Source organism: Ceratotherium simum, chromosome 37 (assembly GCF_057802395.1).
Source record: "Ceratotherium simum simum isolate JZ-2026a chromosome 37, ASM5780239v1, whole genome shotgun sequence".
Lineage (NCBI taxonomy): Eukaryota > Metazoa > Chordata > Mammalia > Perissodactyla > Rhinocerotidae > Ceratotherium > Ceratotherium simum.
The window spans coordinates 9,241,583-9,257,537 of NC_141936.1; the positions used below are offsets into that span (position 1 = coordinate 9,241,583).

Below are 15,955 nucleotides of genomic sequence, written 5' to 3' on the forward strand. Positions count from 1 at the left end.
AGGTGGGCAATGAACCATGCCCAGCAGATTCTTATAGAAAGAAATTAAACTGATCTGGCATGATTTGCTCTTCCAAAAATATGACCCATTTGTTGAAACGATCTGTTGTTATTACAGGAATAAGGTATTTTTTTTTAGTGAACTCACTAACTTCCTGTGGGACACTGGACAAGCCAAGTAACTTCTCTGAGCCTCAGTTTCCTCGTCTGTAAAACAAAAAGGATGAACTAGATCAGTTGTTTCTAACCTTTTAATCACAGATTTTTTTACAGTACATTTTTAAAAATTAATTTTTGCCCAGGATCTCACACTTTGAAGTATTTTTAGTAACTTAACTGCATGGAAAATTAATTTGCTATCCTGTTTTTTTATCAAAAACATATAACTGTTTATTAGAGCTTCTGATCAGCAAGAAAAATCAATGTAATCATGGTGGGCTGGTATCACTTGTATCAAAAGTGAAGTAAGTTGACTTTGCAGTCTTACTGAAAGCAAGCAAATTTACTATTTTCATTTCGTGTTATGAAATATTTATAAATAATGTAAAGTGCTCCACTGAAAGCCCCTAGGATAGACTATCACATGTCAAGAAGAGTACATGATCTTGTAGGACCTGCACAGGTCCAGAACTCTATGAGTACTATGGCAACATAAGGTAACTGTAAACAGATATGACCCTGTCACCAGCATGAACAAGACTGACCTGGAAAGTACCAGAGAGGGGGATGAGTGGGTGGACTGGGAAGAAAGATTCCAAGGGTAACTGGAATCTAGTGAGCAAGGGACAGAAAATAAGGAGAAAATGACACTCTCACACAAAGAAGTTAATCTTCCCTTCTCATTACCCATAAACCCAAGAAAAGTAGATTTTTAAATCCCAGGGTGCCAAGTATAAAGCTAAAAGTGGACAGCAAGCAAGAGAATCAGCAGCGCCATATTGAAAAGAGTGCTAGAAGAGCCCCAGGGAGGGGGATTCCAGAGACCTTCAAGTCTTTGTTCTCCACTGAGGAGAAGGGCAGGCACATAGTGACTGACATGCTAGAGGCCTGGGAACTCCTATTTCCAGACAACAGCATGAACAATGTTTATTACAGATTACTTCCTTTTATTTAAATTTCTATTCCAATAATTTTGTTTTAACAGAACTAGCAAGAAGGCTGACAGTCAGGTTTATTCCCAGGTGTTGTAAGGAATGGATTGGGACAGAGTATATTCTATAAAATAAATTACATGTAATGTCAGAAAAATGGTCTGAAACCCAAGCCCCCTAGGTCTGCTGGTATGTCAAAGAGAAACCAGGCAAGTAGGTAGGAGTGACTCCATGATAAAAAATGGGAAGAGGAGGAAGTGAAAAGGACAAGTTGGAAAAAGAATTGGACAAGCTCCAGTTATATTTCAATAAAGAACAGATGTAATTATTATTATTTCAAGATTTCTTATAATTCATCATGATTTTCTATTTCTGTTAACCCTTCTAATCACCATGTATTTAATAACAACAAAAATTCCTTTTAAAAACCCCCACATTTCTCAAACAGCTAAACACAGAATTAACATATGACCCAGCAATTTTGCTCCGAGGTATACGCCCAAATGAATTGAAAACAGGGACTCAGATACTTGCACACCAGTGTTCATCTCAGCATTATTCACTACTTAATAACCAAAAGGTGGAAACAACTCAAGTGTCCATCAACATGGATAAACAAAATGTAGTATACACAATATAATGGAATATTATTCAGCTATAAAAAGGACTGACATTCTGATACATGGTACAATGGGGATGAACCTTGAAAACATTATGCTGAACGAAATAAGGCAGACACAAAAGGAAAAATATTGTATGATTCCACTTACATGAAATATTAAGAATAGACAAATTTATAGAGAGGAAGTAGATTAGTGGTTATCAGGGTTGGGGTGGGTTAAATAAGGAGTTACTGCTTAATGGGTATATAGAGTTTCTGTTTAGAGTGATGAAGAGGTTTTGGAATACATTATAGTAACAGTTGTATAACGTCATCAATGTAATTAATGCAACGGAATTGTATACTTAAAAATGGTTAAAATAGCAAATTTTTTAGTATAGGCATTTTACCACAAACACACACAATTTTTCTTAACACACAAAAATTTTTGTTTGTTACATAACTCTAGGGCAGGGGACAGTTTGATAAACAGTATTTATTATTTTCAAGAGAGGAAAATTCAAAGAGGTATGATCACAGATGCAGAGGAAATCAAACAACTGAAAACACTTTGTACAACTCTATTCCAATACATCAGAATATGTGGTTAAAATGTTTGATTTTCCTGGAAAATATAAATTATCAAAATTAATACAAGAGGAAAAAACTTTACACAAACCCATAATCATTAGAGATGGAGAAAGCTGCCAGCTAAAGAAAGCTCTAGTCCATGTTTCAAGTACGAGAAAATTTGCTCATTTTCAATGCTATTTTAACTGCTCCAAAGCACTGAGAAACGCTCCTCAATTCTTCCTACAAAGTTAATAGAGCCTGATTATAAACCAGAAAAGGCAGCACAAGAAGAAGAAACTGCAGATTAATCTCACATTTTGTATTAGAAATCCAAAAATCAAACATAAATTATTAGCAAACAGAACTGAGTTACATGTTAAAACATGTTATGTACCATGACCAAATGAGGGTTCTTGGTCAAAAGAGCATATAAGAATTATTCAGTGTTATATGTCATCATGTAAACAAGCCAAAGGGAAAAATAGCATCTTGAAAAAAGCTCAAAAGGCACTTTAAAAAAAAAATTCAACATCCATTCCCAATAGAAACTTTTAGTAAAAAAGAAAGAGGACACTTGGTTAACTTGGTCGCAAGCCAATAACCAGCACTGTGCTTGAGGGTTTAATACTGGAAGCATTCCCATTAAGCCCGGAAGAAGGCAATCACCACTATTATGTAATACAGTGCTTAAAGCAGTGGCCAATGAAATGAGGCAATAAAGAAGAAGCACAAAATTAGAAAGGAAGGGGCAAAATTATTATTTGCAGCTAAAATTATTTTATACCTAGAAAATTAAAACAACCAACTAAAAAATTATTAGAAATAATAAGAGCATTCATTAAGGTATCCAGTTAAAAAAATAAAAAACCCAAAAGCTCTCTTATATATCAACAATTACCTGTGGAAAAATACTAGAAAAAATTTCCTTTCAAATTAATACCAAAACACACAAAATACTCAAATATTTTATAATAAGAAATGTGCAAGATAATGCTATACATAAACTATTAAACATATTAAGAGGATCTAAGATTCTATAATTCACAATGTGAATAGGTTTGATAAATTAAGATGTAAATAGACCAGGCTATAGTCAAAACAGCAAAACAGGGCACTAACTCCCCAAAAAAGACCCCACAATTGAGCAAAAGGATTGAGGCAACAGATTTTAGCCTGAATTATTATGATTAGCACTCCAAAGGGAAAAAACCAATCCCATAACCACTTATAACTAAGGAACTGAAGAAGCGTTGAATTTCCTAACAGTAAAGAATAATTAAAACATGCACTAAGGGCCTGTTCAGCATCAACTATCGATTTCAATAGCTTAAACCTGTGTTTTTCCAAGTGCGGTCTGGGACCCTGTCAGAGGGTCCACAAGGTCAAGGCTCTTTTTGTAACAACATTAAGACATCTTTTATTCTTTTCACTTTCATTCTCTCATGCGTATAAAGTAGGGTTCAGCAAACTAAACTGGCCAGCAGGCCAAACCCAGCCACGTCCATTCATTTACACATTCTCTACAGCTGCTTTCAGGCTACAAAAACAGAGTTGAGTAGTTGTGACAGAGAAGTCTGTCTCTTTGTGGCCCACAATGCTAGAAATATTTACTACCTGGCCCTTTACACAAAAGCTTTGCTAACTCCTATTCTAATGACTACCAAAATCTATGTTTATCTATTCTTGTGTTTTCTGGAATTTTCTAAGATATTAGCTTTAAAGTATAAACAAGTATATTTTAGAGGTTAATTCTATTTTTTCCTGAGTATTTCAACTGTGGTTCTATTTACTATAATCTCAACCTCATTAATGCCCAATAAATCATTATTTTGAAATCTGGAGTTTTCTTTAAACATACACAGAAACACAACTAGAAGTAAGTACACTTATTTTGTAATAATATTTTAAAGCTTTCTTAGTTTTAATTTCAAATATAGAAATATTGACAGATATAACCTACATACACAAAAGCACTTTGGGGTCTTCAATAATTTTTAAGAGTGTAGAGGTGTCCTGAGACCAAATAACTTGAGACTCACTAGTTTAAACAAAGTTATTTGCTTCTTTAGAGTTTACAATGAAAATGTTTGAATTTCCACAAGAATGTTTAATATTCTCAGTGATATTGCTAATAAAGGAAAAGAGAAGAAACTGCTAAGAAAGAAAAAGGGGCTGCTTTAAACTTAAAAGACATTACACATCACAAAATAGAAGCTGAAGAGTACCCAATTTCATGAACGTGTTCATGTCCACAGCAAGGATGCACCACAAAAAACTTCCAAATAAGCTGCAATCATATCTTTCATGCTCTGTAGTGTTTCTGACTCTCAAATCATACCTGCTTGCAGAATGTGGGGGCTTACCCAGCACTTCGTTTCTGCAGCTCATACACTCCAAGTACAGGACAAGAGGAGAACAGGGGGGCAGTAAGGCCAGAGCCCCTGAAGCTGCTGTGCTCTGTGAGCAATGCAGCAAAAGTGACCTGGGTGTAAATGCTTTAATGAAAACTCAAAACAGAGATTATCTGATATAGAGACAATAGCAGTGGTCACTGTGCCGTGAGGCGAAAAGACATAAATGGCAAGCAATTCATATAAATTATTGTAATCAGCATTAAGCTTTCCACAGCCAAACAAAGAAGCTCTGGGGTCAGCTGTGGGAGAAAGAGGGAGCCGGGAGAGGAGCAGTAGGCATCTGCAGGGAGGTACCTCTTGAAGAGAGCCCCAGGCACTGGGGACAGAGGGCTACACAAGGTACCTGGCACTTGGCAGGCACTTGGTAAAAATACATTAGACAGGTGAATGGATGGATGCATGCATGCATGCTTCAATTCTGTAAGGCCTGGGCCCAGCATAGCATCGGGAGCATCATAATCACTGCATAAATGCTGAGTGAATGAATAAACAAACGGCAAAGGTAAGTGGCACAGGCTGTGATGGTTTTAAGAGACAGAGCAGGCGCCAATGGAACCCCAAACCATTTCTGTCCACGGATTCATCACAGCCGCTCTGATTAAATCCTTAACATTACCAAAAATATATTCTGTCAGAACTTGTTAGCTAGAAGGAACTTCTGACGTTAATTTTGCCCAACTCCCTCATTTCAGAAGCAGAGTAGGGACGCCAACCTTCTCACCTTACTCCCAAGTCCACTGCTCTTTCCACTGCCCCAGGCCACCACTAGCTGAATGCCTGCTCTGCGCCAGGTCAAAGAGGCAGAAAATATAGGATATCTGAGGATAAGTTACCCTAGATAAAGGCTCATAAAATAAACTCACTTTAAAGTAGGAACTAAATTTTATACATCATAGTGGGAAAAATAAATTTTATTTTATAAAAATAAAAATTTATTAACAAATTTTAGGTTATCAATGCAAGCATGTACTGTGTGGAACAAAAACTAGAACAACAGGGCTTTTGTATAATTTTTAAAAATTATATGCTGGTATAATACAGCCTCATTCTGTTTAACTTTTATAGTACATTCATAAAAACAATAATTTTTGCAAAAATATTTGAAGGCTTCATTAATTTTCCCAAGAATCTCTCTTAATCCATTGTTATTTAAATAATTATAAAAATTTTAGAGAAGATTTTCTTTACTGATACCTTATGTGATACATAGTTATTTTTAATGGGAAATAAAACTGTGATTCTTTTAATAAAATTAATTTCTAGGAAAAACTCCCAACTGAAAATAGCAGACCTATGTCAGTTTTTAACTATAAGCAGTAATGATTTCACGCTCTAGAATACTTCAGAGCCAAAGCCTGGGGAAGAGCAATGCCAGCTCTTGAACTATACACCTATGGTATAGAGCAATTTTCTTTCAGTAACACACGGGATATTTTTCACCCAATTTGTGTGTGTGTGCGCGTGTGAGGAAGATTAGTCCTGAGCTAACATCTGTTGCCAATCCTCCTCCTTTTGCTGAGGAAGATTGGCTCTGGGCTAACATCTGTGCCCATCTTCCTCCACTTTATATGGGACGCCGCCACAGCATGGCTTGACAAGCAGTGTGTTGGTGCGCACCGGCATCCAAACCTGTGAACCTCAGGCTGCCAAAGCGGAGGGCGGCACTTAACCGCTACGCCACCAAGCCGGACACCCAATTTTTTATTTTAAAGATTTTTAAATCTACTAAAAAGTTGAAAGAGTGATATTATGAACACTCATTGATTCACCAAATGTTAACCTTTTGCTACATCTGCTTTCTCTTGCATGCACCCTCACACACATACACATACACAGTTTTGTTTTGTTTTCTGACCCATTTAAAAGTAAAAGACATCAAGATGCTTTATCTCAAGCACTTTATCCAGTGTCGCCTAAAAATAAGGACATCTCTTAAGAATACGGACATTCTCCTATATATCTTCAATATCGTTATAATATCTAAGAAAATTAATAGTAATTCCAAAATGTCATCTAATATACAGTCTAAATTTAAATTTCCCCAATTGTTGCTACAATTTTTCCCCCAGTCCAGAATCTAATCAAAGTTCACAAATCATTTTCAATTATGTTTCTTTTGGTCCTTCTTCCTCTAGAATAGTTCCTCTTGTTTTTTGTTCTTTATAACATTGATTTTTCCGGAAGAGTACAATGTGGTTGTCTTATAGATTGTCCCACATACTGGATTTATCTTATTTGTTCTCCCTCAGTGTTGTTTAATGTGCTCCAGTATCCCCTATATTTCCAGTATACTAGAAGGCTAGAGGCTTGATTCAGGTGAAACATTTTTGGCGTGAATACTTCACAGATGATGATGTGTAATAATGCATCCCATCAGCAGACACAAAATGTCAAACTGTCCCACTATTAGTGATGCTAAGCTTGACCACTTGGTTAAAGAAGTGACCATCAAATCTGTCTACTATAAAATGAAATTTTGCCCAGTATAATTAAGTAGTGAGTCAATTACGGCATGATACTTTGAGTCCATGTGAATATCTTAGTTTCTGACAACCTTTCACCCAACGGTTTTAGTATCCACTGATGATCCTTGACCACAATAGCTGGGCTACTATGACATGTTTAACCTGTGCTATGTGTATTGCTATTTATGAGGACAGATAAGTATAATAGTAAAGAGGATAAGTCTAGGACTGTTCAATTCTGGCTACATAGTAGAATCCTTGGATCTCTAGAGAGCTTTTTAAAAATACCATATCAACTAGAACCAGAATGTCTGGGGTGGTATCCAGGCATTAACATTTTTTTAAAAAGCTACCAGGAGATTCTAAAGTGTACTTATCACCTGTGTAAGTTTTCTGTGCTTTGGGAATAAAAACTACAAGTATCTCTGAGACAGAGACGATTAATATTCCTGACATAGATAATAGATATGTTGTAAGGATTAAATAATTAAACACAATGAGGATTAATTTTAAAGTATTTAGAAAGGGTCTAGTACATAGTAAATGCTCAATAAATATCATAATGATCATAATATGATTATTATATTATGAGCAATTATGAGCAATAATCATGATTATTATGTGTAAATACATTCACATGCATGTATACAAAAATATATCTAGGTATATCCTAATATATACATATGCACCTAACAATACAACTTCAAAATATAACAAGCCACAGTTGACAAGACTGCAGGCGAAATAAATAAATCAAAATTTATAGACATATATTTTCAAACATCCTGCTCAGAAACTGACAGATTAAGTACAAGAAATAATAAACAGCTTATGAAGAGAACAACAATATAATTATACATTAAGTTTTTGCATATATACACATACATCTTTCTTTCAAAGCATATACGGAATATTTAGAAATAAAGACCATGTAATAGACCATAAAAGAAGCGTCAATAAAATATAAAGAATTAACAACTTACAGACCCTCTTCTTTGACCATAATACAAAAAAATTAAATATTGACATCAAAAGAATAGCACAAAAAAAAACCCAGAAATTAAATAGCCTTAATAAATAACCAATCTAGTTACAGAAGAAATCATAAAGGAAATTAAATATTTAGAACTGACTAATAATAAAAATACTATTACCTCAAAATCTGTGGAATAGAGTTGAAGAAGTAGTTAGAGAGAAATTTATAGCTTTAAAGACATTTCCAAGGAAACAAGAAAGGTTAAAAATAATAAGCCGGCCCCGTGGCTTAGCGGTTAAGTGCGCGCGCTCCGATACTGGCAGCCCAGGGTTCGGATCCTGGGCGCGCACCGATGCACCGCTTCTCCGGCCATGCTGAGGCCGCGTCCCATATACAGCAACTAGAAGGAGGTGCAACTATGACATACAGCTATCTACTGGGGCTTTGGGGAAAAAAAGGAGGAGGACTGGCAATAGATGTTAGCTCAGAGCCGGTCTTCCTTAGCAAAAAGAGGAGGATTAGCATGGATGTTAGCTCAGGGCTGATCTTCCTCACAAAATAAATAAATAAATAAATACATACATACATACATACATAAATAAATAAATAAGTATTCAACTCAAGAAGTTGGGAAAAGGCAAAAAAAAACAAACCTCCAAAATAAGGAATTAAATAACAAAGATAAGGGCAAATATCAATAATATACAGAAAATCATCATCAACAATAAACAGAGAAAAATAACATAACCAAAAACCATATTCCTTCAAAAGACTAACGAGATAGACAGATCTTTGGCAAGCAAGAGTTATCAAGAAAAGAGAGAGAAGCTTCAAATAATTATAATACAGAATGAAAAAGGAGGCAAAAGCACAGACACGAGGAGATACTTTAAATAATTATAGATAAGTATTAGAAATCTCTATATGTTGATAAATTCAAATGGATAAATTCCCATTAAATTATGCCAAAATTGGCACAAAAAGAAATAGAGAACTTGAACAGACCAATTAGTATGAAAGAGATTAAAAGAGCAAAGATCTTCCCTCCCGAAAAATAGCAGGAGCAGACAATTTTACAATGAGTTCTACCAAATTTTAAGGAACAGTTAATTCCTGTGTTATACAAGCTGTTCTGGAAAAATAAGAAACAGTCAAAAACTGACCAGGACATTTCATGAAGCTAATACAATCTTGATTCTAAAAATCAAATAGTGATGAGAAAATGACAGGTCCAATTGACATGTTACAAAAATCCTACACTAAATATTACCTAAGTAACTCCAATAATGCATTTAAAAAATAGTAATACATCGGGATTAAGTAGGATTTATCCTAGGAATTCAAGGATGGTTCTACATCAGAAATAGATTTGGAGGAGAGAAACCAGATGATAATCTCAATCAATAATCAGCATCATAAAGTTCAGCAAAAGGTAAAACTGTGGAGTTAACGAAAGATTACACGGGAGAGTATCTATGTGACCTAGGAACAGGGAAAAACTTAGAAACACATAAAACCTAAGATTAATTTCATCACATTTAAGTTAAGGATTTTTGTTCAATGAAAGACACCACAGATAAAGTTAATAGACAAATGACTAAATGACAGAATGGGAGAAGATATCTGTAATGCCTAAAATGGAAAAGGGATTATTATAGAGAATAGATAAGAAATTCCTGCAAATCAACAACAGAACAGTAACCCTGATAGAACAAAGGGCAAATGATATGAAAAGGAAATTTACAGAATTTACTCTAGACTACAAAAATTAGAAAGCTGGATAATTCCAACTGTTGGCAGGAATGGAAGCTATAAGAAGCCTCACGCACTGCTAGTGGTAGTACATTCTGACTTGAGTCAAAGCCTCAGTTAATAAAGAATTGTCCCTCTACCTTGCTTTATCCTCTCTGCATATATTTCTTTTGGGGACTTCACAGGGAAAAATGGCTGGTCTAGCATAGGATTTGGGTCCTAGACATTGTAGGTCCTGACCATCTATCTCTATCTGAATCACACTTGATATGATCGCCTTGTCCACTCAGTCTAAAAGACAGGAAAGCAAAAATTCCCACTGTATCCTTCTAACATAGGTCTGGACAAGGCTTTACTTTCTTTTTAATGATATTTTAAAACATTGGCACAAAACATGGTCCAAAAATTGTGGTTGATGGGAAATTGCTATATATCTAATTTTTAATATAATTTCTGAAGCAAACATGACTATCTTCTAGTTGTACTAATATTACACATAGTGGAGAGCTGAGAAACAAAAAGGATTGGGAGGATTTGATCTGAGAATCTGGAAACATTAGCAAAAATGAAATGAAGAAATTTAGATCCGAGAAAGAAAGGTTTCCAGACAAAGAGTTCTTGGGATTTCAGTAACCCCGAAGTATTACAGGAGAATAATCATATAGGTCTGCTTTTCTCAGCCAAAGGGAAACACAGTTACTTTTTACCCAAGGAAAGAGAACTTAAACTTAGGCACTGAACAGGCCTGTCACTGGAAGGAGATGAATCTTAAGTGAGAAAAAAGGGCTCTTCCTGACTCCTTAAGTTGACTTGGGCAGGCACCAGAAAGAGAAGTAATAGATGGACTCAAACCTGACAAGGATTCCATGTGGATTCTCCCTTCAGGAAAGAGCTGAAGGTGGCCAGGAGAGAGAAGAGAGAAGTGAAAGGGTCACCAGCTCTACATTCAAACCCACGTTCAGTCATCAGGGGACTGGTAGAGGCTTGTCTCCAGATCAGAAAATTGAACAAGATCTCTGGCAGACCTACTAGGATAGAGAACAGGAAATGTACATCACGACCTGATTAGGTCATGATCACCAAGATGCAGAGGCCAAAATTGCTCTTAAAATTCCCGATGATGAAAGATACAGAGCTACTGGTTCACTTGGCCATGATGATTTTTATCTTCTGGAGTTTGCTAACCAGGCAACCGTTATCCAAACATTTGATACCAAAGAAAATTTATCTGGGTTGTTCCCAGTCTCTACACACATGGCAGACTTCTGTGCTGACAACAACATTAATGCCTGGAAAGTGGTAAAAGCTCAGACTCGGGAGGCTATGGGACTGGATCTACAAAAGGGGCCCAGGTCTTTGGCCCACTCTCTCTCAGGGGCTGAGGATGATGCAGATCCATGCTGTCTTCCTAGAAGAAACTATTGTGTAGGTCTGAGATGCCCAGAGAAACTTTTCTCTTAATGCAACAACAGGCACTTGCTGCAGACAGCTGGAGCTCTCTGCTCACTTACCAGAGAAACTGGTAGTTATCGTAACGATACGAATGTTTCCTGGTCAAACAGAAACATACGATGCATACATATGCAATATGTAATACTTGCTTTGGGTATAGAAACATGATATTAAAACAAAAATAAACAAAAAACACTCTTTTGAACACAAGTGTGAACTAGGATTAATAACCCATTTGCAATTACAACACAAAGCAAAGAACTTTCTAGATGTCTTAGGAAAAGTTTATGATGTTCTTAAGGTTATGGTTTGTTTCAATAACAAATTTCAAAACCTTAAATGGTGCAAAAAGTACTGACATCTTAACTGTAACCACATTTTATATTATCCAGAGAAGAGAAGCTAGTTGAAATATCCTAAAAAACACGATGATTTTTAAAAGAGCAAATTGCAATTTTCCTAAATATCAAGAGGGCAAGAAATGAGAAACAGCCATGTGGTTTCACAAACTCTCTATTTAAAGGCTAACAGGAAAAAGAAATTTGTACCAGATACTGAGAGAAGGATTAAGGCTGTTCCCTCAGTCAGGGCTAGTAAGGAAGCAACATAAATAACAGTAGGATAGGAAGACTGTAAAAAGAGTAAGGAAAAAACATGCATACAGTGGATTTGTAAAGCACTTAATGATATTTGGTTGTAAGACAGAAAGAGAAGAATTACAATAGAGGACAAATCTAAAGCAGATCTGGCATCAGAATTTCCCAAACAAAGGGCAAAGTGAATTATTAGTATCCGCCCCAGGCATCAGTTGTGCCATCACTTCCATCCATCAATATTTCCTTGCCCTTGTATTAGTACCAACCACTAATGAGAAATCAAGGCATCTTATCCCTCAACTTGGAGCCCAGGGGAAAAGAGGCTGCTGAGGCCTGCCGAGTCCAATCACCAGAGCTACGTTTCCACAAAATAGTTTTGGGCCAAATACTCAATACGTTTTAAAGTGCTCCTTTGCCTGGCTTTGTCCTGCAAGTATCTCTCTCCCTTGGTGATCCTTTTGATGAAGGATTTGGCTATTTAGGGTCCTAGTTATTTCCCTCTCTTCTCATAGAAAAGACATGACTTACAGTACTGACACCATTATGATAATATATACACATGCTCAGAAGAGGATCACAGTACCCAACTGTTTTTAAATGAATAAAGAAGAATGAAATTTCAAGGAATAACATCCAAATGAAACTGGCTGGGCCCTGAACAGTGAAACCACTAGTTATCTAACTAGGCCACAAAACAAAAGGAACCTGGATGCCATCAGGTCGGTCCACCTGGTAGGACAGTGAGAAAGCAGTAGGCTCTTCATTCAAAAAGAATTTCAAAATTGGAAAGTCCTCCTGCATGAGTAGTACCTGGCATCAAAAAGCAACACATGCTTTCAGAAAATGCTCACTGCCCAGGTCACGACCTCGTCAACAGCAGAGAAACAGGGTGATCCTTATGCAGTCACTTCCTGAAAGTACCTCCAGCTTTCTTCAGGATGTCAGTGAGGTGTGCTCACCAGTCCCTGTCACAGGGTGTCTGCTGAGCATCCTCCTTTAGTAATCTTCTGGCATTTCTTCTAGCCTTTCATGGGGACTGTGCCAGAGTGTTCTTCCTGATAAAAAAAAGCTCATAATCTAGTCAGCCTAGCCAGGTCAATCTTTTCTGTTTAATAGTATACATAAAACTCAATTTGGCTGGAAAATATACTCCCTGCACTTAAAACCTCTTAGAAACCTATACAATGAAATATTCCAATTTCCACTGCTACTTTCCCTTAAGTTTCCCAGAGCATGGTCAAGTAAGGCCCTTGGTCACAGCTCCTCGCTCATGTGTTTGCAACTGCCTTCTTCTGCATCCAGAGGACTCAAGGCTGAGTTTGATCAGAGAAAATAAAACTAGCTTTTACAAAGGTTTAGAATCCATACTTTGTAAAAATAATCTACTTATCAAATTTAAGGTGATCCATTTCCACCACCAAAGACAGAAATGCTTTTAAAATGTAATGAGTTAAAGCAAAATCCAAGGAAAAATGAAGGGCTTTTTTGTAAGGATTTTAAAGATGGGTTTAATTCTGCTCATATCAATCACAGGGTGGGAGTGGGCTCATTACAGGAAATTTCAAGGTTAGTTATCAACACAACTCAAAACCTATTAGGAAACGACAACAGCAACCACTGACTACACAAACCACCAGCAGCATTTTCATCCCCTCCTCATAACCAGCAGCCGGAAGCCTACAAAGACCCCCCTTTCCTAAAAGCTGCCACAGGTCAGAAATTGGGACGATACCAATTGTATTGTGTGATTAACTCTGTAGCACAGAGAGAATTCCAATACTTAAAACAATCAGTTTACTAAAATAAAATGTCAGACAGCAGTCTAGTACTCACCTTTTTCATGAACACCAACTGAGAGTTTCTTAACACCATCAACCACAATATTTTGTGTGTTGCCATGTCCATCTTCTGAGTCGCTGTCATCAAACTGAGCCTCTATGATGACATCAGGACTGTCATTATAGCCTTTCAGAGACTGTTGTGGGAGATGGCTTCCACAGAACTCCTCAGGGAGATCTGATTCATAGGCACCTTCTGTTTCTTTGTCATTGCTGTCTGGTTTAATTACCTGAAGAAAATAGAAAGGTTCTGCTAAATCACTGGAGTGAAGAAAGGGAAAAAGCATATTTTTCTTTCCTAAGGAAAAAACTGCACATTCAGAAGCTCACAGCATTGGAGACTTACCAATGTTTGAAAAAGGATCCTTAATTTCCAGATGCACAGACTACCTTATGGAGATGATTGATCCAGCAGCGCCAGGTTGGCACTCAGCTCTTCAAGATGCCCAAGATTAATGCCATATCTGATATACATTTTCATCCCCTCTCCTCCAAAGGCCCTAAATACCAGAAGCACTATGCTGCTTCATAAGGGTTCATCACATGGGATCAATTAGTATGCTGGGAAATGATAAAAGGACTCAACATAATACGTCACTGCACTCCCAAATGACACCACAAGAATATAAGATGAAATGGAAAAAGCAAAATTAAGCGCAAACAAGAGTTTATAAAATATTCTCATAGAAAATATAAACCCTTAATTCTCCACTTTGAGGCCTAAAATCAGTATAGAAAGCACACAACTGATGGACATTTACACTAGCAATAAGAATAAAGCATTACACAATATGTCAAATATTTTCAATTAAAAAAAGAATGAAGCAAACAGGAGAAAAAATCTAGACATTAATCCATTTAATGAATCTGTCACATGACAGTCCTATGACAGTACTCTTTGGTTTCTATGGGTATTATATTAAAATAAACCAGGCATTTAGTCACTGAAAAAAAAGTGACCCTATACATAAACCTGCCCATCTAGATTAGCAAAAAAGACAGCAGATTTTGTAGGTTCTAGATGTTACTTAGAACATGACATGCTTTTAAGAGTCTATTTCTGGATGAGAAATCCACGTGCAATTTAAACATATAATTAAAACATGATCACATATGTATATACATAAATGTAAAAAATGAATTTGATCACTACTGGTAGCACATTCATTTCATTCTTTCAAACAAATTTTGGAAGGCCAACCTCATGCCAGGCACCCTCATGAAGACTACGTTCTAGTGGGGAGCTAGATGGTAAACAATTTACTCATTCAACAAATCATTATGGAGTACCTTTCATGGTGCCAGGCACTGTTCTAGGTGGCAAAGATACAGAAGTGTACACGATCAAAACTGTCTAATAGTGATAAGTGCTAGTAAAAACATACACAGTAAAAATATGTTGGTTACGAGGGAGTGAGGCTAGTTTACCAGTAGGGTGATTAGGAGGTGCGTCCTGGAGGAAGCGACATTCAAGCAGAGACCTGAAGGAGTGAGTGAGCTTCTCTAGCAGTTTCTCTGTGTTTACATCTGAGCATCTAATATTTTTCTGAGTTTAATCTCAAGGTTTCAAAATAGGTGCCTGCCTTCAACAAACCAGATTCACATTCGAATTAGATCACACAAAGATCATGCTTAATGCAAGATCATCTTATACAAGGCAGAAAAAGTTATTAAAAGAAATCCTTCCCAAAACATTTTAATGTCACAGATTCCAATTAATATAACCATCCCCAGACAATTAATATTACATCCACCCAGAAAATACTAATAAAATATTACAAAGATATTCACAATCAGAATACAGACTTTAAAAATATATTCCCAAAGTTTTTAAAAAATTAACTTCACGAAAACGTGACAAGAGAAAAACTTATAAACAATGGTTAATTTCTCTGAGCAAAATTGTGCCTTTTAATGATTCTTTGAAAACTTGATTCCCAATTTCTGAATATATTTAATGAAACTTTCTTTCAATTCTTGCCATGTTTTCACTTGTGAGATTCATTCATTCATTCTTTTAATTATTCATTTGTTCATTATTTCCATAAGAAGTTTAAAACAAACAAGGCTCCTTTTCTTTGACAGTAAAAAAAAAAAAAAAAAAAAAAAAAAAACAAGTTCACCCAGAGAAATCCCTAAAAAGATTCATTCCCCTCCTGCATGAGAACATATGAGTGAAGCCACAGCCAGGTCTTTAA

General features: G+C 36.2%; 1 protein-coding gene across 5 annotated transcripts in view; it reads right to left on the minus strand.

Moving 5' to 3' along the window:
* Nucleotides 1-15,955, minus strand: part of DIS3L2 (DIS3 like 3'-5' exoribonuclease 2) — a 337,343-nt gene that overhangs the window by 223,837 nt on the left and 97,551 nt on the right. For all 5 annotated transcript variants that reach the window (XM_004427679.3, XM_087424689.1, XM_087424686.1 and 2 more), the window contains one exon: nt 13,753-13,987. In XM_004427679.3, the coding sequence (XP_004427736.1) occupies nt 13,753-13,987 (235 nt within the window). The remainder of the gene's footprint in view (nt 1-13,752; nt 13,988-15,955) is intronic.